Source organism: Microcaecilia unicolor, chromosome 14 (assembly GCF_901765095.1).
Source record: "Microcaecilia unicolor chromosome 14, aMicUni1.1, whole genome shotgun sequence".
NCBI lineage: Eukaryota > Metazoa > Chordata > Amphibia > Gymnophiona > Siphonopidae > Microcaecilia > Microcaecilia unicolor.
The window spans coordinates 32,559,350-32,581,435 of record NC_044044.1 but is presented as its reverse complement, the minus strand read 5'-3'; the positions used below and the strand labels follow the sequence as shown (position 1 = coordinate 32,581,435).

Below are 22,086 nucleotides of genomic sequence, written 5' to 3'. Positions count from 1 at the left end.
AAAAAGCATTAACCTCTACCCAGTTCCTACCCGACCCCATGAACCAGGTTTTGGTGCCAGTTTGTATGTAGTAATTACACAAATTGTGTCAGCCTGGGTCTGGTAGCAACAGTTACAATCTCAGCATTGGCAAGACAGAAGTGAACTGAGACCTGCCTCATCCTCTCAAGAGAGGCCAGGGACCGAGGGGTGGGGTCGACATGGATTTTTTTTTTAGTTCATTTGTTTACCTGCTGTATAGGTGGTAGTGTCAGCCTTAATTTGTTTTAAACTAAATGAATGAAAAGAAATGAAATTTTGTTTCAGTTTTTCATTTGGAAAGCAAAATGAAATGGGAACTTCAGTTACCGTCTGCCGAGTCATTTATCAGGGAAGTGCTGTGAGAACTCAGGGAAATGGGAAACACCGAGTGACAGGTGCAGGAGAAAGTAGCTCAGCAGGGGAGAATCATTTCATTCCCCCCCCCCCCCCCCCTCACACAGTCAGATAATTACAGAGCACATTTTCAGTGGTTCTGCTGGATCTGGAGATCACCGGACTCTTTACCGCTTACAGTAACTTTTATTGAGCCGAAATAAGATGCATCCAAAGATGGTAAGGCAGATGAGATTACCGGACCTCACTCTGCTCCCTGGTGGTTTTGAAACAACGTCGATACCCGATTTAAACTCAAAGGGGTAATTCGATAACTGGGTACCACATTTTAGGCAACCTGATGCAGTCTGGGTTATGCCTAAAGTAAACCTTTGGCTGCTACTACTACTTATCATTTCTAAAGCGCTACTAGACGTACGCAGCGCTGTACACTTGAACATGAAGAGACAGTCCCTGCTCCACAGAGCTCACAATCTAATTAGGACAGACAAACAGGTCAAACAAGAGATAAGGGAATATTAAAGTGAGGATGATAAAATAAGGGTTCTGAACAAGTGAATAAGGGTTAGGAGTTAAAAGCAGCATCAAAAAGGTGGGCTTTTAGCTTAGATTTGAAGACGGCCAGAGATGGAGCTTGACGTACCGGCTCAGGAAGTCTATTCCAAGCTAAAGACGATGCATTTTTCTCTTTTTTATCATAGCTGCTCTTTTGAAAGTTAAATGCTGACAGGGCAGTTTTCACTCCAGTGATTAACTCAAATTTGATCACTATTGCCGAGTAAACCCAATACTGTTACCTCTCGCACCAATGCTCCGGTTTACTAAGCAGTGCTAGCGTCTGTCCATGCACTAGTGCTGACATGGGCCATGCTGGCCCCTGCACACGGACAGCCGCTATTGCTGCTTGGTAAACAGACACCCAAGTCCTGCATTCCACTAAGGACTAGATCTAAAATAGCCCCCCCTCTTGGTGGTTCCTGAACCAGATGCTCCATGAAGCAGTCATTTATTTCATCTAGGAACTTAACCTTACTAGCATTCGCTGATGTAACATTTATCCTTAGGAGCTTTTGATGGTGATTTTAGCTTAATCATAGACATGTGTTTTTAATAGGCCACACAATGCTCTCACCTTTCTCTTTTACAGACCACAAGGTCAAGAACACTGAATGAATGGGAGAGAGAAATTCAACGCCAACGACAGAATTCATTCTACTGGGATTCTCTGACCACCCTCTGTTGCAGGGTCTCATCTGTGGGATGGTTCTTCTCATGTACCTGATCTCCATGCTGGGCAACTTTGTGTTTCTCTTGTTGATGTGTGCCGATCGTCACCTCCACAAGCCAATGTACTTATTCCTCAGCAACCTGTCCATCCTGGACGTCTGCTGTACTTCTGCTACCTTCCCCAAAATGCTTGTCAACTTCTTAACACAAAGCAAATCTATTTCTTTCAATGAGTGCATGACTCAGCTCTTCTTCTTCCAGTGGTTCACGGGAACAGAACTTTTCCTTCTCTCTGCCATGGCGTACGACCGTTACGTAGCAGTTTGCAACCCCTTGTGCTACTCTCTCATCATGAAGAAGAGCATCTGTGTTCTGTTAGCTGCTGGGTCCTGGGTTATTATTTTTCTGGGTGAACTACCCCTAATTATTATGATATCTCAATTGTCCTATTGCACTTCTAATAAAATTAATCATTTCTACTGTGACCCTTCAGCATTGATAAAACTGTCCCACAGTGACATTCAGAAACTAGAAATTTCAATATTTATTGAAGGTACCTTTGTAGTATTCATTCCTTTTCTGCTCACCCTTATTTCCTACATTTTAATCATCTCAGCCATCCTGAGGATCCATGGCTCAGAGAGAAGACACAAGACCTTTTCCACCTGTTCCTCCCACCTCACGTCTGTTACTCTGTACTATGTGAGTCTTATGTGTATCTACATGAGACCAGTTTCCATGTATTCACCAGCCCAGGACAAGCTCTTCTCCTTAATGTACACAGGGTTGATTCCAATGTTAAACCCCATCATTTATAGCCTGAGGAACCAGGAGATAAAAACTACAGTGAGAAGAATCAGAAGCAAAACAAGAATGCTGATAAATTTGTAAGGTTTTATTAATGCAAGAAATTATTTTAATTCTCAGAAATGAAATTTTACAGAATATTCACTTGTTTGGAACATAGTAGGTGACGGCAGAAAAAGACCTGTACGGTCCATCCAGTCTGCCCAACAAGATAAACTCATATGCGCTACTTTATATGTATACCTGACCTTGAATTGTATCTACCATTTTCAGGGCACAGACCATAGAAGTCTGCTCAGTACTAGCCCTGCCTTCCAACCACTAGCCACACCTCCCAACCACTGGCGCTGCCATCCAATTTCCGCGAAGCTTCTGAGGATCCATTCCATCTGAACAGGATTCCTTTATGCTTATCCCACGCATTTTTTAATTCCGTTACCGTTTTCATCTCCACCACCTCCCGCGGGAGGGCATTCCAAGCATCCACCACCCTCTCTGTGAAAAAATACTTCCTGACATTTTTCTTGAGTCTGCCCCCCTTCAACCTCCTTTCATGCCCTCTAGTTCTACCGCCTTCCCGTCTCCGGAAAAAAGGTTTGTTTGCGGATGAATACATTTCAAATATTTGAACGTCTGTATCATTATCAGCCCTGTTTCTCCTTTCCTCCAGGGTATACATGCTGTGTTCATATTGTGATTGTCTCAGATGCTTTTGTGCCCTTCCCTGAGGTGTCTGTTCAGTTGTCTGTGCTGCATCAATACGTTTTGGAATTGTTTGCTCTGGTTTTAGGTCAACATAAGAATTATGCAGACGGTAGTATGGATTTCTGGACAATTTTCACTGTGATTCAATAAAAAGCTACCACATGTGTTTTGTATTTGCAATTCATTATATAAAATTCTAGTCTAGCAGTGGGAAGTCTGCTGGTCCATTTTCCAACAGTTCAAACATCAAGAGCACCTGCCAACGATATTTTAAAATCAGATATTGGCGCCTTTGTCACGCTGCTTCATGACCAACCTCAAATATCCCACTAAGTTCACTTAGGGGTCCTGTGCTGGCGTCGGTGTGTTTTTGACGCATGGTGAGGCCCCTCTTTTACCACAGCGGGTAAAAGGGAGATCTTTCCTTTTTTTTTAACCCTTTAGTGTCCAATGTTTCCCCTAATAAACCATATGGGAACAGATTGATGGGAATATTGGACACTAAAGGGTTAAAGAAATGGCCATGTGGCCATTTTTGGAGAAAGCACTCACTGCCACCCATTGAGGTGGCGGAAAGGACTCCTGCGCTAACCCGGCAGCGCTGCCCGATTACCGCCGGGCACACACTGGTGCAACAAAAATTAAAATATTTTTTCGGCAGCAGAAATGGCGTGTGCTGTGGGGGTGGGAGGGAACTCCCGCCGGGCTGCTGCTTAAGTTTTCTGAATAATTTTAATCAGTAACCTGCCAACTGAACATCGGGTCCAGTGTTCTTTCATCCCCCTACATCTGGTCATTTGCTTTTCGAGATGCGGCTCTGAAAAGTGACAGCAACTTTCTGTGAAATTCTCCAGCCCTGAGCTCCAAGGGAGTCCCCAGAAGAGTCCAGCTCCAGTGTCACACTAACACAATAACTTTCCACCAAAGAAAAGACAAAAGGACACCATGGGAAAACAATGCTGCTCATCAATCTTTCCTCCAGAGGACAGAGATCATTATAAAAAGCGAGGAAAGCACAATGATGTAGACACGCAGTTCACAAGCTCTGCCTTATGAATTCCTCCTGCCACAGCTGACTTCTCTCTATGTTCAGTTGCTGTAAGTAAATCCAATGGTGTCCTGTTATCACAGGGGGAGTCTCAGAAGGTGAGGGTCAGATCTGGGAGTGGTTTCTCTTCCTCTCATGTATCCACAGATGCAAGAGCGCTCTCAGCAGACTGTCTCTCTCCAGGACTCTCAAATGTCTGATCTTTGATTGTGTCTGAGACTAAAATTTAGCACACTCAGGACAGCACTGCTTTGTCCCTTCTGCAGAGAGTTTTGGTTGGCAGGATGATCCCTCTGAAATTTCGTCCCCACCCTCATCCTTTCAGATACTTCAGAAAATGAAATCTTAGTTAATGGAATTAAACTTTTTCAGTTTTTGCACATACTGCCTTTAAGGATTTGTGTAATTTTATTAATATGCTCCGCATCGGTCTGAAGTATAATTCTGCCCTTCAGCTTGTCAAGGAACCCTTCCAATTCAAGGACATCACTGGGTCACTTACATCGGCTTCTAGAGCCTGCTGGGAAGCTCCCAGGTACTATTCGGCTGGGCACAGACATTTCTTATTACCATCTTTCACTTCATTTTGTCCTGCTTCATTCACGTGAAAAAAAAGCTGAAGGAAAAAAGTTAAAATAGAAGTAAAACCAGAAAAAATAAGACACCAAATCAAAAGATTGCTCTGCATTACAAAAAGCATTAACCTCTACCCAGTTCCTACCCGACCCCATGAACCAGGTTTTGGTGCCAGTTTGTATGTAGTAATTACACAAATTGTGTCAGCCTGGGTCTGGTAGCAACAGTTACAATCTCAGCATTGGCAAGACAGAAGTGAACTGAGACCTGCCTCATCCTCTCAAGAGAGGCCAGGGACCGAGGGGTGGGGTCGACATGGATTTTTTTTTTAGTTCATTTGTTTACCTGCTGTATAGGTGGTAGTGTCAGCCTTAATTTGTTTTAAACTAAATGAATGAAAAGAAATGAAATTTTGTTTCAGTTTTTCATTTGGAAAGCAAAATGAAATGGGAACTTCAGTTACCGTCTGCCGAGTCATTTATCAGGGAAGTGCTGTGAGAACTCAGGGAAATGGGAAACACCGAGTGACAGGTGCAGGAGAAAGTAGCTCAGCAGGGGAGAATCATTTCATTCCCCCCCCCCCCCCCCCCTCACACAGTCAGATAATTACAGAGCACATTTTCAGTGGTTCTGCTGGATCTGGAGATCACCGGACTCTTTACCGCTTACAGTAACTTTTATTGAGCCGAAATAAGATGCATCCAAAGATGGTAAGGCAGATGAGATTACCGGACCTCACTCTGCTCCCTGGTGGTTTTGAAACAACGTCGATACCCGATTTAAACTCAAAGGGGTAATTCGATAACTGGGTACCACATTTTAGGCAACCTGATGCAGTCTGGGTTATGCCTAAAGTAAACCTTTGGCTGCTACTACTACTTATCATTTCTAAAGCGCTACTAGACGTACGCAGCGCTGTACACTTGAACATGAAGAGACAGTCCCTGCTCCACAGAGCTCACAATCTAATTAGGACAGACAAACAGGTCAAACAAGAGATAAGGGAATATTAAAGTGAGGATGATAAAATAAGGGTTCTGAACAAGTGAATAAGGGTTAGGAGTTAAAAGCAGCATCAAAAAGGTGGGCTTTTAGCTTAGATTTGAAGACGGCCAGAGATGGAGCTTGACGTACCGGCTCAGGAAGTCTATTCCAAGCTAAAGACGATGCATTTTTCTCTTTTTTTATCATAGCTGCTCTTTTGAAAGTTAAATGCTGACAGGGCAGTTTTCACTCCAGTGATTAACTCAAATTTGATCACTATTGCCGAGTAAACCCAATACTGTTACCTCTCGCACCAATGCTCCGGTTTACTAAGCAGTGCTAGCGTCTGTCCATGCACTAGTGCTGACATGGGCCATGCTGGCCCCTGCACACGGACAGCCGCTATTGCTGCTTGGTAAACAGACACCCAAGTCCTGCATTCCACTAAGGACTAGATCTAAAATAGCCCCCCCTCTTGGTGGTTCCTGAACCAGATGCTCCATGAAGCAGTCATTTATTTCATCTAGGAACTTAACCTTACTAGCATTCGCTGATGTAACATTTATCCTTAGGAGCTTTTGATGGTGATTTTAGCTTAATCATAGACATGTGTTTTTAATAGGCCACACAATGCTCTCACCTTTCTCTTTTACAGACCACAAGGTCAAGAACACTGAATGAATGGGAGAGAGAAATTCAACGCCAACGACAGAATTCATTCTACTGGGATTCTCTGACCACCCTCTGTTGCAGGGTCTCATCTGTGGGATGGTTCTTCTCATGTACCTGATCTCCATGCTGGGCAACTTTGTGTTTCTCTTGTTGATGTGTGCCGATCGTCACCTCCACAAGCCAATGTACTTATTCCTCAGCAACCTGTCCATCCTGGACGTCTGCTGTACTTCTGCTACCTTCCCAAAAATGCTTGTCAACTTCTTAACACAAAGCAAATCTATTTCTTTCAAAGAATGCATGACTCAGCTCTTCTTCTTCCAATCCTTCACGGGATCAGAACTGTTCCTTCTCACTTCCATGGCGTACGACCGTTATGTAGCAATCTGCAATCCCTTTTATTACTCTCTGATCATGAAGAAGAGCATCTGCATCCTGCTGGCTAGTGGGTCCTGGATTATTACGTTTTTGGGTGAGCTACCCCTAATTATTATGATATCTCGATTATCCTATTGCGCTTCTAATAAAATTAACCATTTCTTCTGTGACCCTTTCGCACTGATAAAACTTTCCTGCAGTGACACTGACAAATTGTCAATTTTGATATTTATTGAAGGTACCTTTGTAATATTCATTCCCTTTCTTCTCACCCTTATCTCCTATATCTTCATCATCTCGACCATCCTGAGGATCCGTTGCGCAGATGGAAGACACAAGACCTTCTCTACTTGTTCCTCCCACCTCACCTCCGTCACGCTATTCTATGGGACGATTATGTGTATCTACATGAGACCAACCTCCTCCATGTATTCACCAGCCCAGGACAAACTCTTCTCCTTACTGTTCACAGGGTTGATTCCAATGCTAAACCCCATCATTTATAGTCTGAGGAACCAAGAAATCAAAAATTCGATAGGAAGAATCAGGGACAAAACAAGGTTGCTGGTAAATTGGTAAAGTTCTGTACTGCACAAAAATGGACTTAAATCTCAGAAATCAAAATTTGAGGAATATAAATGTGGCCATGATTATCCTAGTTCTCCTCTTCCTTTTTCACACAGAGAATCTAATCAAAGAACTGAATATCACTTTTTTAAATAAAGGACTTTGTAGGAACTTCATTTGCACTGTGTTGTTACTATGGTTCTCTCCGTTGTTTGGTGTCTTTCGTAATTCTTGTGGAGATTGGTTCTTCTTTCTCTTTAGTGGTAAAATAACACATCTTGATGGTAGCTCACATTGATAACTAAGTCTCTTTGGAGCCTAACAGTTCAATATTCAACTTGGATGAAAGGACCTTTTCTGGGGTTCCTCAAGGTTCTCCCCCCTATTCTTTTTAATGTCCTTAAGCAATCACTGGATATGATGTTAAATCAGGCTAAAGTCCAACATTTTATGTATGCAGACCATATCACGGTTTTTCTAACAGATATTCAGAGGTGCATTGGGTTGATTGAAAATTGGATTGAAGTTCTTTGTATCAAGTCTAGACCTGTTGCAGTTGCAGCCTGACCTACATGAAAAATGAGGGGGGGGGGGGGGAAGAGTGTTGACTTTGATAATGCACAGCTATATTTACGATATTTTTCTCTATTTCATATTGTAACTGTTTTTTCCTACTATGTTTGAGCGGCATACAAGATAAGTCTCAGAACGCACTGAGGGCTTGGCCAATGGATGAGACAGCAAGAAATTACTAGGCATCAGTCATCATTTCTTTAAACAGTGATCACTGCAAGTGAGATTAGACCCAAGTATTTAATGCCAGGCTCTAGCATTGAACATTCAGGTTGTCGGTGAACCAGGAAGTTGTGCAGGTCTTAGGCACCAGTACCAGTACCAGCAAAGCTAGCCAGGCAAAGATGGGACTGCTTTATGTGTGATCTGATCTGCAGTGAATATTGCCAGGGCACGCATTTATTCCAGCGGGACAGGCAGAGCTGAAATTCAGTGGCACAACTCAGTTAAGCGTCACTGACGTATCAGCAGAGAGTAGACAGAAGCCCCTCCTAACCACACTGAATATTGACCCAAAAATTCACCTTAATTTAGGAGCTTAAACGTTACGCTTAGAAATTTACGCCTGCCTTTCATTTGTCTAGATTTCTGAATCCGATTTAGGAGTCAAGTGCAGGAAATCAGTACTAACTTTTTCCCCCACCCGAAATCCGTCTATGGTGTCACCCTCATTTAGGCTCCTAAATTTAGAAGTTTAGTCAAATTTGGGTTATTAATTTTGGCACTGAATATCGGACCTGACATTTATATAGTTTTGCCCTTCCCACTCCTGGGTTTATCCTAATTCTGAACTTCTTATTTCTCCGATATCTTTATTTTCTGTCTACTATTACCAGCGACTTCTTGGAGGTCTACCTCCAGCTCTCTCTACTGCCTTAAATACTCTGAGGCGCCCGCTTTACTAAGGTGCGCTATCGTTTTTAGAAGCCCGTAGGAATATTATGGGCGTCTATACTCAGCACGTGCTAAAAACGCTAACATGCCTTAACGCAACTTAGTAAACAAGGCCCTGGGTATCTGAGGGTTGCTGCTGACCCTTCTTGGGAGATCCCTCTTCAACTATTTACACTATATTCTTGTGTTTTGGAAACGTTAGGAGAATTAAGACACATGGAAAATGGATGAAGCAGCAGGAAACACTTCTTTATGGATAGGAAGTGGTGGAGACGAAGACTATATCAGAATTCAAGCAAGCTTCAGACAAGTACATAGAATCTCGAAGGGAGAGTAGATGGCAAATAATGAGCAGACTGAAAAATGAAGGCAGAAAAGGACCCTATGGTCTATTCAATGTTTCTATGACTCTATATATCAAATAAAGGCTTGGATTATTATCAATATCAGTCCATGATAAAGCATACAAAGATATCCAATCACAGGCTGAAAATCCTCTTAGATTTACAATCTCAAACTTGAACCTGATTGGTATCTTAATGGTTCTAAGATGCACTTATCTCACTCAACAACTGTAGTCGTGATTCAGCCTATGATGAATGAAAGGTGGCTCCCTTAAGTTGGGGGACCTAGAAAGGAGCTTTCCTTAGCACGTGAGGCTTTTCCTCATTTAAATATAACACAATATACCACGTACACACAGTAATTGGATATCTTTGTATGCTCTATATTAATACAAGCCAGAAAAATAAAACATGGAAAGAAGCAATTACAAGTTTCTTTAGAACTACTGAGCATTGAGCTACTAGGGATTCCCTGCGGGAAGAGAAGAAATGATTTGCACAGACCAGTCTCTGGAGAAGAGAGAGAGAGAGCAAATTACCAAGGGAAACCCCCTTCAGCTGGTCAGTCATTTCTGTGCCATCAGACACTTGGCCCTAGGATTTCGATAAATAGGGGAGATGTGAGGGTGCTCTGTCGTTTTCCAGTGCAAAAGTCTTTGTCGGGATCAGTGAGATGTGGAGCTTGTTCTACAACTGCAGTAAGTAAAACGGATATGTCTTAGTTATTACCCAGGGTGGGGTATTCACCGGGATGGTTCCTCTTCCCCTCATGCAGACTCAGACATGAGAGTGCTCTTAGCACAGAAAGGACAGAGTATTTTGCAGGACTTTTCCTGAGGAATTTCTTTTCCTCATTCCAGGTGCTGAAGGTAATTAATTCCTTAGGAAAATAAAATTGCACCTCTAGCAGACTTCTACTACAAATTGCCTTGTAAGATTTTTTACCTGCCCATTGGCAGGCCATGGAAACCCTTGAACTTTCCATCACTGGTCATCCCTTGGGCCACTAATGCCCTTTCCAGCAGTTAGGACAATTCAGGTTTCAACAGAAATTACTAACCTAATATAGTGACCAGAAAATAGCCAGGAAGGTCCTCTGAGAACTCAGGGATGGGATATTATGAAAAAAAAGTGATACTGCGAGAAATAATTCCTGAAATTAAAGGACAGAGGGACCTTTTAGCTCAGCTAGAGAAGTCCAGCCTTCAGCTCAGCCGGATGACCCAGGCGCATGATAACACTGCAGATTTCTAACGGCTCTTCAGGCTCTGGTGATAACTTATTGAAAGTAAACAAGATTTAAGATTATATGAAAACCTTCCTGAATCAGACCAAGGTACATAGAAAGTGCAGGTCACAAAAATGTGCATCTGTTTCTTGTGTTCAGCAATAGCTAATCATTTTGTAGCCTTTTCTTCCAAGAACTTGGTCCAAACCTCTGGAACTCTGCTATGCTGGCCACGCTGACCACTTCCTCTGGCCACAGATTCCATAGCTTCATTAAATGCTGCGTGAAAACTACATTTTCTACAATTTGTTTTCAATCTCCTGCTCATTAGTTTCGTGGAGTATCCCCTTTTTTATGAGTTATTTATTCATTATTTTTTAAAATACTTCTAGCCCACCTATATCCTAAGCGGTTTCCATAAAAAACATTATCTTCATTATAACAAAAAACACATCTTCATTAACATACATAACTTGAATTGCTGCCATCACAAACTCTCCAACTGTTTGAAAAACTAAACAACGGTTCCACATTTATCCAGAAAAAATAATGATGTTATGAGGATACCAGACCAAACGTAAAGCTCTGATAATTCTGGAAACGATGGACAAATGTTACAACATTTTGAGATGTTTCTGGTTTTCTTCTAGTAAGTGATCATGAAAGGTCCCACTTTTTATTCGAACTCTGCCAAATTCTTCCTGTGAATATATCTGCAGATACTAGGCAGATCAGTTTCTCTGCCTTTCGTGGACCTGGGTCTGTTCAGTGGGAGGAGTTCATTCATGTGTTGTGTTGTGTGTTTGTGGTTGTGGTGATGGTTGGGGGAGCAGTAAACAGATGCTCCAGGAGTAGAATTTAAAGTTAACAATGTACCAGCAACATTCAGCTTCTATCTGCTTAACAATATTCCATCAAGAATAATAATTTTATATGAAAAATGTGCAGCCTGGTCCTTTCCTCAAAATATAGCTGCAGCTACATTATTTAACAACATTTACAAATCAGGAAAAAGTCCCCTAAAATATGATGGAAGGGAAGAAAACCACATAAACTGATAATTTAAGAGATTAAACCAGATAATTTCTGTACTTACTGTACACTGCCTTGAGTGAATTCCTTCAAAAAGGTGGTAAATAAATCCTAATAAATAAAATTTTCTTTTCTAATCAATTTTCAGATGGTGAACAAGGGAGATGTTTTATCTCTGAGTCTCAGTTCCAATCCCCATTGTAGTCTTATACCTCACAACTAATCCTCAACTCTATCCCACTCCAGTTGTCAGCAGTATGCTTTGGTTTATTCCATAATCACTGATCTAGATGATGCTAGAGACAGGAGAACTCTTTAGGTGATTCACATGGTTTGAATTGTGGCCACATGATATAATAGGAGACAGTAGAATGAAGTAAATTTCACACCTCTCTTTGTTATAGGCTAGAAGGTCAAAAACACTGACGCAATGGGAGAGAAGAATTATACGTCGGTGACAGGATTCGTTCTTCTGGGATTCTCCGACCATCCTCTGCTGCAGGGTTTCATCTGTGGGACGGTTCTTCTCATCTACCTGATCTCTGTGCTGGGGAACTTTTTATTTCTGATGTTGATGTGTGCCGACCCTCACCTCCACAAGCCCATGTACTTCTTCCTCAGCAACCTGTCCATCCTAGACATCAGCTACCCTTCTCTGACTGTCCCAAAAATGCTGGGTAGCTTCTTCATGCAGAATCAGTTTATTTCTTTCTACGCATGTATGACCCAATTCTATTTCTTTGTGACTTTCACAGAAATTGAAATGCTCATTCTTGCCGTCATGGCATACGATCGCTATGTGGCAATCTGTGACCCTCTGCGTTACTCACTTATCATGAAGAAAAGCATCTGTATTCTGCTGGCTGCCAGTTCCTGGATTCTCAGCTTTTTAGATATGCTTCCTGTAACAGACATGATATCTCAGCTGCCTTTTTGTGATTCCAATGAGATTAACCATTTTTTCTGTGATCCTCTAGGTCTCATGAAACTCTCTTGTGTTAGCACTTGGAGAGTGGAAACTTTGATTTTAGCTGAAGGTACCGTTATAGCATCCGTCCCTTTTTTCCTAACACTGATCTCTTATGTCTTCATCATCTCCTCCATCCTGAAGATCCGGTGCACAGAGGGTAGACACAAGGCCTTCTCCACCTGTGCCTCCCACCTCACCTCAGTTATTCTATTCTATGGGACCCTTTTTGGTATATACCTGAGACCAGCCTCCATGTATTCACCAGCCCAAGACAAGCTCTTCTCCTTACTGTACACAGCTATAATTCCAATGTTAAACCCTATCATTTATAGCCTGAGGAACCGAGAAATCAAAAATACATTGAGTAAAATTAGATGGAAAACTAGAATGCTGAAAACTTAGACAAATCAAACTCATAGAAATGAATGTGGAAGATAAGGACCACTTGGTTCTCCCTGACCACACCCAGTTTGGCCATTGGTGCTCGTTAATGTGCTTCTCAGTCTTCTCCCTTCCTTCCTCCTCCACTACTAAGGTCCCTATATGTCTGTCCCATGAAGAACTGAATTTACTACTGTCTTGGGTCTTCTAACCTCTGCTGGAAGTCTGTTCCAGGTGTCTACCACTCTTTTATAGATGTCTTCTCCAGATGGGGGATCTACATAGAGGTAATATTACTTCCTTCTTTTTATTAGTGATACCTCTCTCTCTGTACCTAACTATACCTTAGCTTTCCTTTCTGCTTTGTCTTAGATACTTGAGGATATTACAGCTAATAACACTCCCCCCAGGGTCTCTTTCTTATTTGATGACTTCTAGTTCCTCCCCCCCTCCAAAATTGTATTTTGTTGTTGAGCTTTTGGCCTACAGTGTATTTTCCAAAGTCTTGGCCATTCTTCTGACCAGTGTTCTTCTTGTTGGTCCCCCCTGAAACGTTGACATGTTCACACAGGGAAAAAGGTATCCAGATAACTTGCAACGGCTGCGACCTTGGTCGCGACCGTTGCATTATTACCTGACGAGAGTTGGATCTTTCGTCTATTTTTCCGTAATAAAGAAAAACCCTTTTTTGGGTTATAAAATATTTTTATTTCCTGATGTCTCCAAGGAGACTAGGAGATGGAGGAAACAATTCTTGCTCCTTAAGCCTGAAGTATTGCACTTGGGGGGGGGGGGGGGGGTACCTTTTTCTTAAGATACCCCTGCAAGTGCATAATCAGACTTGATGAGAAGAAATATGTATTCACAGAACCTTCACATGTATCAGCTCTTATAACCTCAGCAAAAAAAGGATAAGCGCTAAAGAAATAAGTAACTTGTCTCAATAGAGTTTGTGTTAAACTTAACTAATTTTCTGTATAACTTTTTAGTCTCTTTATATTCCTAAATCTTGGATCTCCAATTTATGGACTTGAGCATTAATGTTTTGCCAAATGGATTATTGATTTCCTATGTTATGATATATTTTAATTTTTATGATGCTTTTCCAATGAAGAAATTTTCTTGTAAATTTGATTAAACTCAATAAATAAAAAAAGACAATATTGTAATATTTAAAATATTTTATTGCACAATAATGTTTTATAAATACTTTTAAAATGTTAATATAACTTAACTTTTAAAATTTCAGATTAAAAATAAGCAGCTGCGTTAAGATTGTATGGGGGTGTGAATTTTAGAATCTTTTGCACTTTCTTCAAAGTGCAGTTTAAAATGTATGAATTAATTATTACACAACAATGCTAACACAATCTTCAGGGTCCTGGTGGATCCCCAGCGACCCCCAAATGCCAGTGGTATAAAACCACGAATAGTGTGGTTCTCCGGCCGGGCAGCCCAAAAAAATCCAGGCCCTGGCTTCAATTGAGGCCTAGATGCGGACTCCAGAGCCATTCTGAGCATGAGCAAAAGTTTACACATGCCCAGAATGCTCCCGGCTCCACAGCAGGCCCAAGCAGACCATTTTCCTGCCGGCCTGCCTCCTCTGGAGCTCATTCTGCGGTCCGGCAGCAGCGCGAACAGATGTGTCTGAGTGCCCCCAGACCCCAAAGAGTCCCCGGAGCCTCACTATCCATCAACCCATTCATAATCTAGAACAGAACATTGCCTCCTATCCCATGACTCTTTAATTTTCTCAGGAGTATTTCATGAAGAACCTTGTGAAAAGCTTTCTGAAAATCTAGATACACTACATCAACTGGCTCACCTTTATCCACGCCTTCAAAGAAATTAAGCAAACTGGTGAGACAAGCCTTCCCTCGCCTGAACCCATGCTGATTCTGTCCTATTAAAACCATGTTTGTCTACGTGTTACCATAATTTTATTCTTTATAATAATAGTTTCCACTATTTTGCCTGGCACTGATATTAGGCTTTCCCGTCGGACCCCTGGAACCCCTTTTTAAATATCAGCGTTACATTGGCCACCCTTCAGTCTTCAGATACTACAAACAATTTTAAAGACAGGATACAGATCACTAACTGCAGATCAGTAATTTCATGCTTTATTCTTTCAGTACTCTGAGGTCACTTGTTTTATAACGTTATCAATCGATCTGCTATTAAAATTGCAGTGTATCACCCAAGCTACTGGCTTCACTCTCTCTGCAGGCCTGGAATCACCTTCAAACCTCATCTGGTCGAAATGGGGTTGGACATGGCCATATCTCATGGCTCCGAAAGCTGCCTCTAAGGAACTGTCTTAACAGTCCTTGAGAACTTTACAAAAAGTTATTCTATTAGTATCAGAGAAGACAGAGAATACCAGGGGAAAACTCTTTCCTCATCAGTGATGTTAACATTAGAAACTCATCCTGAAGATTTAGATAAATAGGAAGTGAATTGAGGGCACTCTGTAACCTTCCAGTGCACTGAACCTTCAGTCACAGACTCTTGGCTTTATAAAATCTTCAATGCCCAATGTCTCCCCTGTCTCAGTGAGGATGCGGAGACTTCTGGTCCGACAGATGCTGTAAGTACATTTACCACTGTTATTATTATGAAGAGGGTCTCTGGTTTAAGGGCTGAGAAAACAGGAAGGGTTGTTCTTCCCATTTCCACAGTCAGAGAGACAAGAGAGCACTTCCAGCATAGATCATGTCTTTTCAGACCAACTGAACAGCTCCGATCCTCAGATTTTGTCTGGTCCTAAAATTTAAAAGCTGCAGTATAGTGGTATCAGTTCCCCTTTCTGCAGGGAGGTCCGCTTGACATTATGTTTCCCGTGAAATCTCTTTGCCCTCTTTCAGATGCTGCAGGATTTGAATCCTCGCACATAAAGCTGCAGCTCTTTCAAATTTCTACTGCAGAAGAATTTGCAGGATTTGCACCTAATTTGGTTTTTTTTTTTTTACCCTTTCTTTAGTCTGAAATTGAAAGTCAGCCCTCATCATTCCAGGGAGACCCCTAACAGTTAAGCACATCACTGGGTTTCTCTGGGATCAATAACGTCCACTCCTGTGGCAGGTCAGAAAGATCAAAGACAGAGCAGCAACCAAGACGCCAAAAATTGAAACAGTTAATTTGCCTAGGAGAAGCCTTGTGAGAACAGAAGGATGGGACATTAAAGGAAATGCCAACAGCAAGAGGTGACAGGATAGGGGGACCAGACGGAGGGTCCCCCGGTCAGCTTAGCTAGGGAAGTTCATCCTCCAGCTCAGTATGAGGAACAATGTACTTATCCTGGCCCTGTACCAGAGCAGATTTTGCATGGCTTAAGAGGCGTTGTTAACTTTGATTGAATAATGTGGCTTATAAATTTTAACACAAGCTGTCTTATTTTGCATAATTATGAATTGCTCTGTGGATAAAATTCCAAGGTTACTGCCCTAAGCAGCTGGGAAAACAGACCCTTAATTTTGAAGGGTGAAGTGAATTGCCAAGGTCACAAGCAGCATCAGTGAGAGAAGCGAGCTTTGAACCCTGGCCGGTAGTCCGCTGGACTATTCACCTCACCCCAATCCACTGGCCACGTGCATCTGCTCCTTGTAAGAACAGCTAAGAATGATCAAAGAAAAGGCATTTTCTAATCAGGAAAATCTCCCCTAAACACTTGAAAAGAAGAAACACAGGAGAACCTCATAGGCTGAGCTATTTAAGAGATGAAATTAGATTTGATTTAACTGGAAGAGAGGGTTGTGATTAGGGGACCCCTTTCAACACTTTGCACCTCATTCCTAGCCCCTGGCCCTCTTTGTTCTTCTGAGGATTCATGTATTCAGGACACGACTGAGATATGAGCAGGTGTACTTGTTTGAGCTCAAAATCCAAAGTGATTGCTTCATACCAGATGGGCTACAGATATGATAAGCAGGACCAATCCAGGAGATAATAGTTCAGTATTCTTTAACTGTTCACTTACACATTTAATAACAAATCTGAAAGTGAAGTACAGAATAAAGATAAAGTGTACAGCCTCCTCACAAGTCACTATCAAGCTCATTTTCAAAGCACTTAGCCTCCCAAAGTTCCATAGAAACTTATGGAACTTAGCCTCCCAAAGTGCTTTGAAAATATGCCTATCTCCATCAGGCTCATTTTCAAAAGAGAAAAACGCCCAAAAAGTGACATGTCTGCATTTGGACGTTTATCTCACAAAAAACGTCCAAATCAGTATTTTCAAAACCTCTTTTTAGACGTTTTTCTCTGAAGTCCGTCAGAAGTGCATCTAAATCTCTAGAGGGTGTGTCAGGGGCGTGTTCAAGGCGGGACTTGGGCGTTCCTGTGATTAAAAATATTACTTGCCAGCCTCAGATGTCATACTCAGGCAGGTATAACATCTGAGGCTGGCAAGTAATATTTTTAATCACATTTGTAGGAGGTGGAAGGGGGTTAGTGACCACTGGGGGAGGAGTAAGGGGATGTGATCCCTGATTCCCTCCAGTGGTCTTCTGGTCATTTGGGGCACCTTTTTCTTTGGCGTGGAGGAGTAGGCCTAGTGGTTAGTGCAGTGGACTTTGCAGTGGGAATTGAACCCACTTCCCCAGGATCAGCTATTCGTTTTTGCAAAACGTCGGAATTCAGACTTTGACATCATATTGAAAATGCCCCTCCATGTGAGGGGGTTTATAGAACACTGCCCCTCACCCTTAAGAAAAGACCCTCTCTAACTAGCCTGGCCAATCCCGGAAGGAAGTGAGCCGGGAGGGGCAGAGTCAATAACTGGGAGTTTAAAAGACAGACCCAGGCTGAGGTTAAACAGGCCCAGAGAAGGAAGAACTGAAGCCTAAGTCCATGACTTTATAGAATATGTTTAGCTGCTGTAATATTTGGCTGAGTTAAGCTAAGTTTACTTTTTGTTAAAACTTGAAAGCTTTGCCGCTGGGGCTAGACTTGAGTCTCAGAACACCAAAGAAGTTATGGACTATGTTTGGGGCTGGGTATCCCCACCAGCCACAAACTGCTTGTACTGCTAGCCAAAGGTCTACTCAAAGTGTGTACAACTAACCCAGAGAACTGTTGCATCTGAGGCTCCTGGCCTGTGAGGTAACAGGTCCTTGGGCTCCAGTATTAAAACATTTATTTTCACATTTATATACTTTGTCAGACTGAGTTTTTCCCATGGGCACCCCCACAACCCTCACCCGGGGTCTCACACTACACTTGAAATATAAAAACAAAATATCAATATGGTCTCCTGACCTACATTTCAATTTCTCATTAAGAATATGTGCTGATTACTTGGATTGACACTATGTTAAAATCGATAGGAGACAGCTAGATTCATCTCTCCTTTTCTTTTCCCTGTTTCTTGTAGACTGAGAGGCGAAGAACACTGAATAAATGAGAGAGAGGAATCAGACATCGGTGACAGAATTTATTCTCGTGGGATTCTCTGACCACCCCCAGTTGCAGGGTCTCATTTGTTGGACGGTTCTTCTCATCTACCTGATCTCGGTGCTGGGGAACTTTGTGTTTTTGATGTTGATGTGTGCCGACCCTCATCTCCACAAGCCCATGTACTTCTTCCTCAGCAACCTGTCCATCCTGGACATCTGTTGTACCTCTGTCACCCTACCAAATATGCTGGGCAGCTTCTTCTCAGGGAATCGATCAATTTCTTTCCATGCATGTATGATGCAAGACTACTTCTCTCTGTCCTTGACAGGAGTAGAACTTTTTCTTCTCAGTGCAATGGCATACGATCGTTATGTGGCGATCTGCAACCCCTTACGCTACTCTCTCATCATGACAAAAAGTATCTGTGTCTTGCTGGCTGCCAGTTCATGGATCTTTGGCTTCCTGGATGCACTTCTTCTCGCAGACATGGTATCTCACTTATCTTACTGCAAAACAAATCAGATTAATCATTTCTTCTGTGAACCTTCAGCACTGATGAAACTTTCCTGCAGTGACACTCATAGACTGGAGGCTTTGATATTTGCTGAAGGAACCTTTGTAGGACTGATTCCCTTCATGATGACCGTGACCTCCTACATCTTCATTATCTCCTCTATCCTGGGGATACGTTCCACGGAAGGAAGACGCAAGGCCTTCTCCACCTGCTCCTCCCACCTTACCTCTGTCAGTCTGTTCTACGGGACAATTCTCTCTATATACATGAGACCAACCTCCATGTATTCACCAGCCCAAGACAAGCTCTTCTCCCTACTATACACAGCTCTGATTCCAACATTAAACCCTATCATTTACAGCCTGAGGAACCGAGAAATCAAAAATACTTTACAAAAAATCAGAATTAAAACAAAAAAGCTGGTAAATTAAAGCAAAACAAAAATAAATTACTAAAATGCAAAATAACCTAGAGGGGCATAATCGAATGGCGGCGGCCACGGCCACGGCGGCACAAAGAGCAGTCCAGAACCATATTATCGAAAAAGATGGCTGGCCATCTTTTGTTTCGATAATACGGTTGGGGCCAGCCAAATGTCAGAGATGGCCGGCATCGGTTTTCAGTGATAATGGAAACTGATGCCGGACATCTCAAACCCGGCCAAATCCAAGGCATTTGGTCGTGGGAGAGGCCAGCATTTGTAGTGCACTGGTCCCTCTGACATGCCAGGACACCAACTGGGCACCCTAGGGGGCACTGCAGTGGACTTCACAAATTGCTCCCAGGTATATACCTCCCTTACCTTGTGTGCTGAGCCCCCCAAATCCCCCCCCCCCCCCACAACTGTACACCACTACTATAGCCCTTAGGGATGAAGCGGGGCAGGGTTGGAGGGCTCCCATTTACCACCACAAGTGTAACAGGTAGGGGGGTGAGCCTGAAGTGCACTGCACCCACTAAAAACTGCTCCAGGGACCTGCATACTGCTGTCATGGAGCTGGGTATGACATTTGAGGCTGGCAAAAAATGTTAATACAAATTTTTTTTTGGGTGGTAGGGGGTTGGTGACCACTGGGAGAGTAAGGGGAGGTGATCCCCTATTCCCTCCGGTGGTCATCTGGTCAGTTGGGACACTTTTTTGAGATTTGGTCCTAAAAATAAATGGACCAAGTGAAGCCGGCCAAGTGCTCATCAGAGCCGGCCTTCTTTTTTCCATTATCGCCCCCCCCCCCCGTCCCGCCTTCCGTACCCTGCCGAAATGCCCCCTTTAACTTTGGCCGGCGCTGCGACGGAAAGCAGTTGAAGCCGGCCAAAATTAGCTTTTGATTATACCGATTTGACCGGGTTCAGGAGATGGCCGGCCATCTCCCAATTTGTGTCGGAAGATGGCCGGACTTCTCGTTCGAAAATAAGCAGGCTAATCAACATCCCATATGTTATTACTAAATATAACCATGCTGCTTTTGTAACTCTGTCTATCTGGATTTTATCCTGACTGTTGATTAATAATAATTATTCTGGACTTCTAAACCATTTTTTCAAGGTGGCTTACTACACATTTCATAAATATGTCCCTTTCCCAAAGAGTTTACACTCTGATGGGGTTGTAATTAAACTTGGGTATTTAAATTTATACCTGGATTTTGAGCACTGGCTATCCGGTTATTAGGCAGAGTGCAGCCCCTGGGGCCATCTGTAGACTTTCAGCAGATTAGCAGCTGTCAAGCCCTGGATTCTTATCGGAATAATTTCCTTTCAATATCAGACCCTAAGTAGGTACTTGAAGCAATATGAGAAAAAGTAACTTGCCCAAAGTGTCCGAAGGAGGACTAGAATTTGAATTACGGTTTCCCTGGGTCCTAGCTGGAAAAATAAAAATGGTTTAGGAGGGGCTAAAGCAGATTGAGAAAAAGAGGATTTTGGTGCAACGTATATAAACGGTCATTAAATTATTCATGGATGCTCAGCATAGGTGGGTAGATTATTTGGTGCAGAGCAGGAAATGCCACGATTCAAACCACTTTCCAGTTTCTAGCCAATGAGAAAGGATCTTGTAACTGCAATTGATATGACAACAATCAACAAAAGTCTAGGATCAGGTGAGGGTATACTGAAAGAACCAATTGTGAAGTTGTCTGTTTACACTTTCCAAAAATACTAGGACTAGGGGGCATGCAATGAAGCTACAACGTAGTAAATTTAAAACGAATCGGAGAAAATGTTTCTTCACTCAACATGTAATTAAACTCTGGAATGTGTTAAAGGCGGTTAGCTTAGCAGAGTTTTAAAAAGGTTTGGATGGCTTCCTAAAGGAAAAGTCCATAGACTGTTATTAAATAGACTTGGGGAAAATCCACTATTTCTGGGATAAGCAGTATAAAATGGATTGGCCACTGTTGGAAACAGGATGCTGGGCTCGATGGACCTTTGGTCTTTCCCAGTATGGCAACACTTATGGGTAGTGTCCATTCAAAATGTTGGGCTTCTAGTTATTCCTGTAATTTAGCAGAACTCCTTAAACCTGGGGTTCTGGGAGAACTGATTCTGAGGTACAACCAATATATCTATTGAAGTTAGGAAATAAGCAGAGTTCATTTTAAACTTGGCATGTCTAATTCTTATTGTTTCAAGGACGTTTTGGGAAAAACAAAGCTGATAAGCTTTTAAAAGTGTAGGAATGAGATTTTGTAAGCTTAACAACTTTCATGGTACCTATCTGCATTATTATTCTCCCCACTTCTAGTTACTGTATGCAAAATCAATGTAGCATGTGTTAAACTACAAATTAAGAAGTGGACAATTACTTTGCATGTGTTAAAAAGTTTTAATGCACGTGAAAATGTGTTTATTCAAATAAATATATGGAAAGAACAGAGATAATGCCTGAAAATCAGGGAAAGAAATTCCAAAAACAAACCAAGACAGATTTTGGCTCTGCAACTCCTTTCTGTGTGTATTTACACAGTCCTTTAAAGTCACACACTTTAGAGTATATTCACAAAAAGAAAGCTGTTTTACCTGTGTAATTTGTGCGTCTGGAGCAGTCTTACAAATCACTCATTTATAGCTATGTCTTGCAAGGTTCCGCGTTAGGAGTTACGGATCAAGAAAGGGATCTGGGTGTCGTCGTCGATGATACGCTGAAACCTTCTGCTCAGTGTGCTGCTGCGGCTAGGAAAGCGAATAGAATGTTGGGTGTTATTAGGAAGGGTATGGAGTCCAGGTGTGCGGATGTTATAATGCCGTTGTATCGCTCCATGGTGCGACCGCACCTGGAGTATTGTGTTCAGTACTGGTCTCCGTATCTCAAAAAAGATATAGTAGAATTGGAAAAGGTACAGCGAAGGGCGACGAAAATGATAGTGGGGATGGGACGACTTTCCTATGAAGAGAGGCTGAGAAGGCTAGGGCTTT

The 22,086-nt window shown here is 42.3% G+C and overlaps 1 protein-coding gene across 1 annotated transcript; it reads left to right on the top strand.

Moving 5' to 3' along the window:
* Positions 1-6,403: 6,403 nt before the first annotated feature.
* On the top strand, positions 6,404-7,351 carry LOC115457401 (olfactory receptor 1020-like). The gene has a single exon (XM_030186819.1). The coding sequence runs from the start codon at positions 6,404-6,406 to the stop codon at positions 7,349-7,351; it is 948 nt and encodes a 315-aa protein (XP_030042679.1).
* Positions 7,352-22,086: the final 14,735 nt, after the last annotated feature.

What these genes read in the sequence shown, in the direction of transcription:
- LOC115457401 (XM_030186819.1), top strand. Translation starts at nt 6,404, where the DNA reads ATGGGAGAGAGAAATTCAACGCCAACGACAGAATTCATTCTACTGGGA.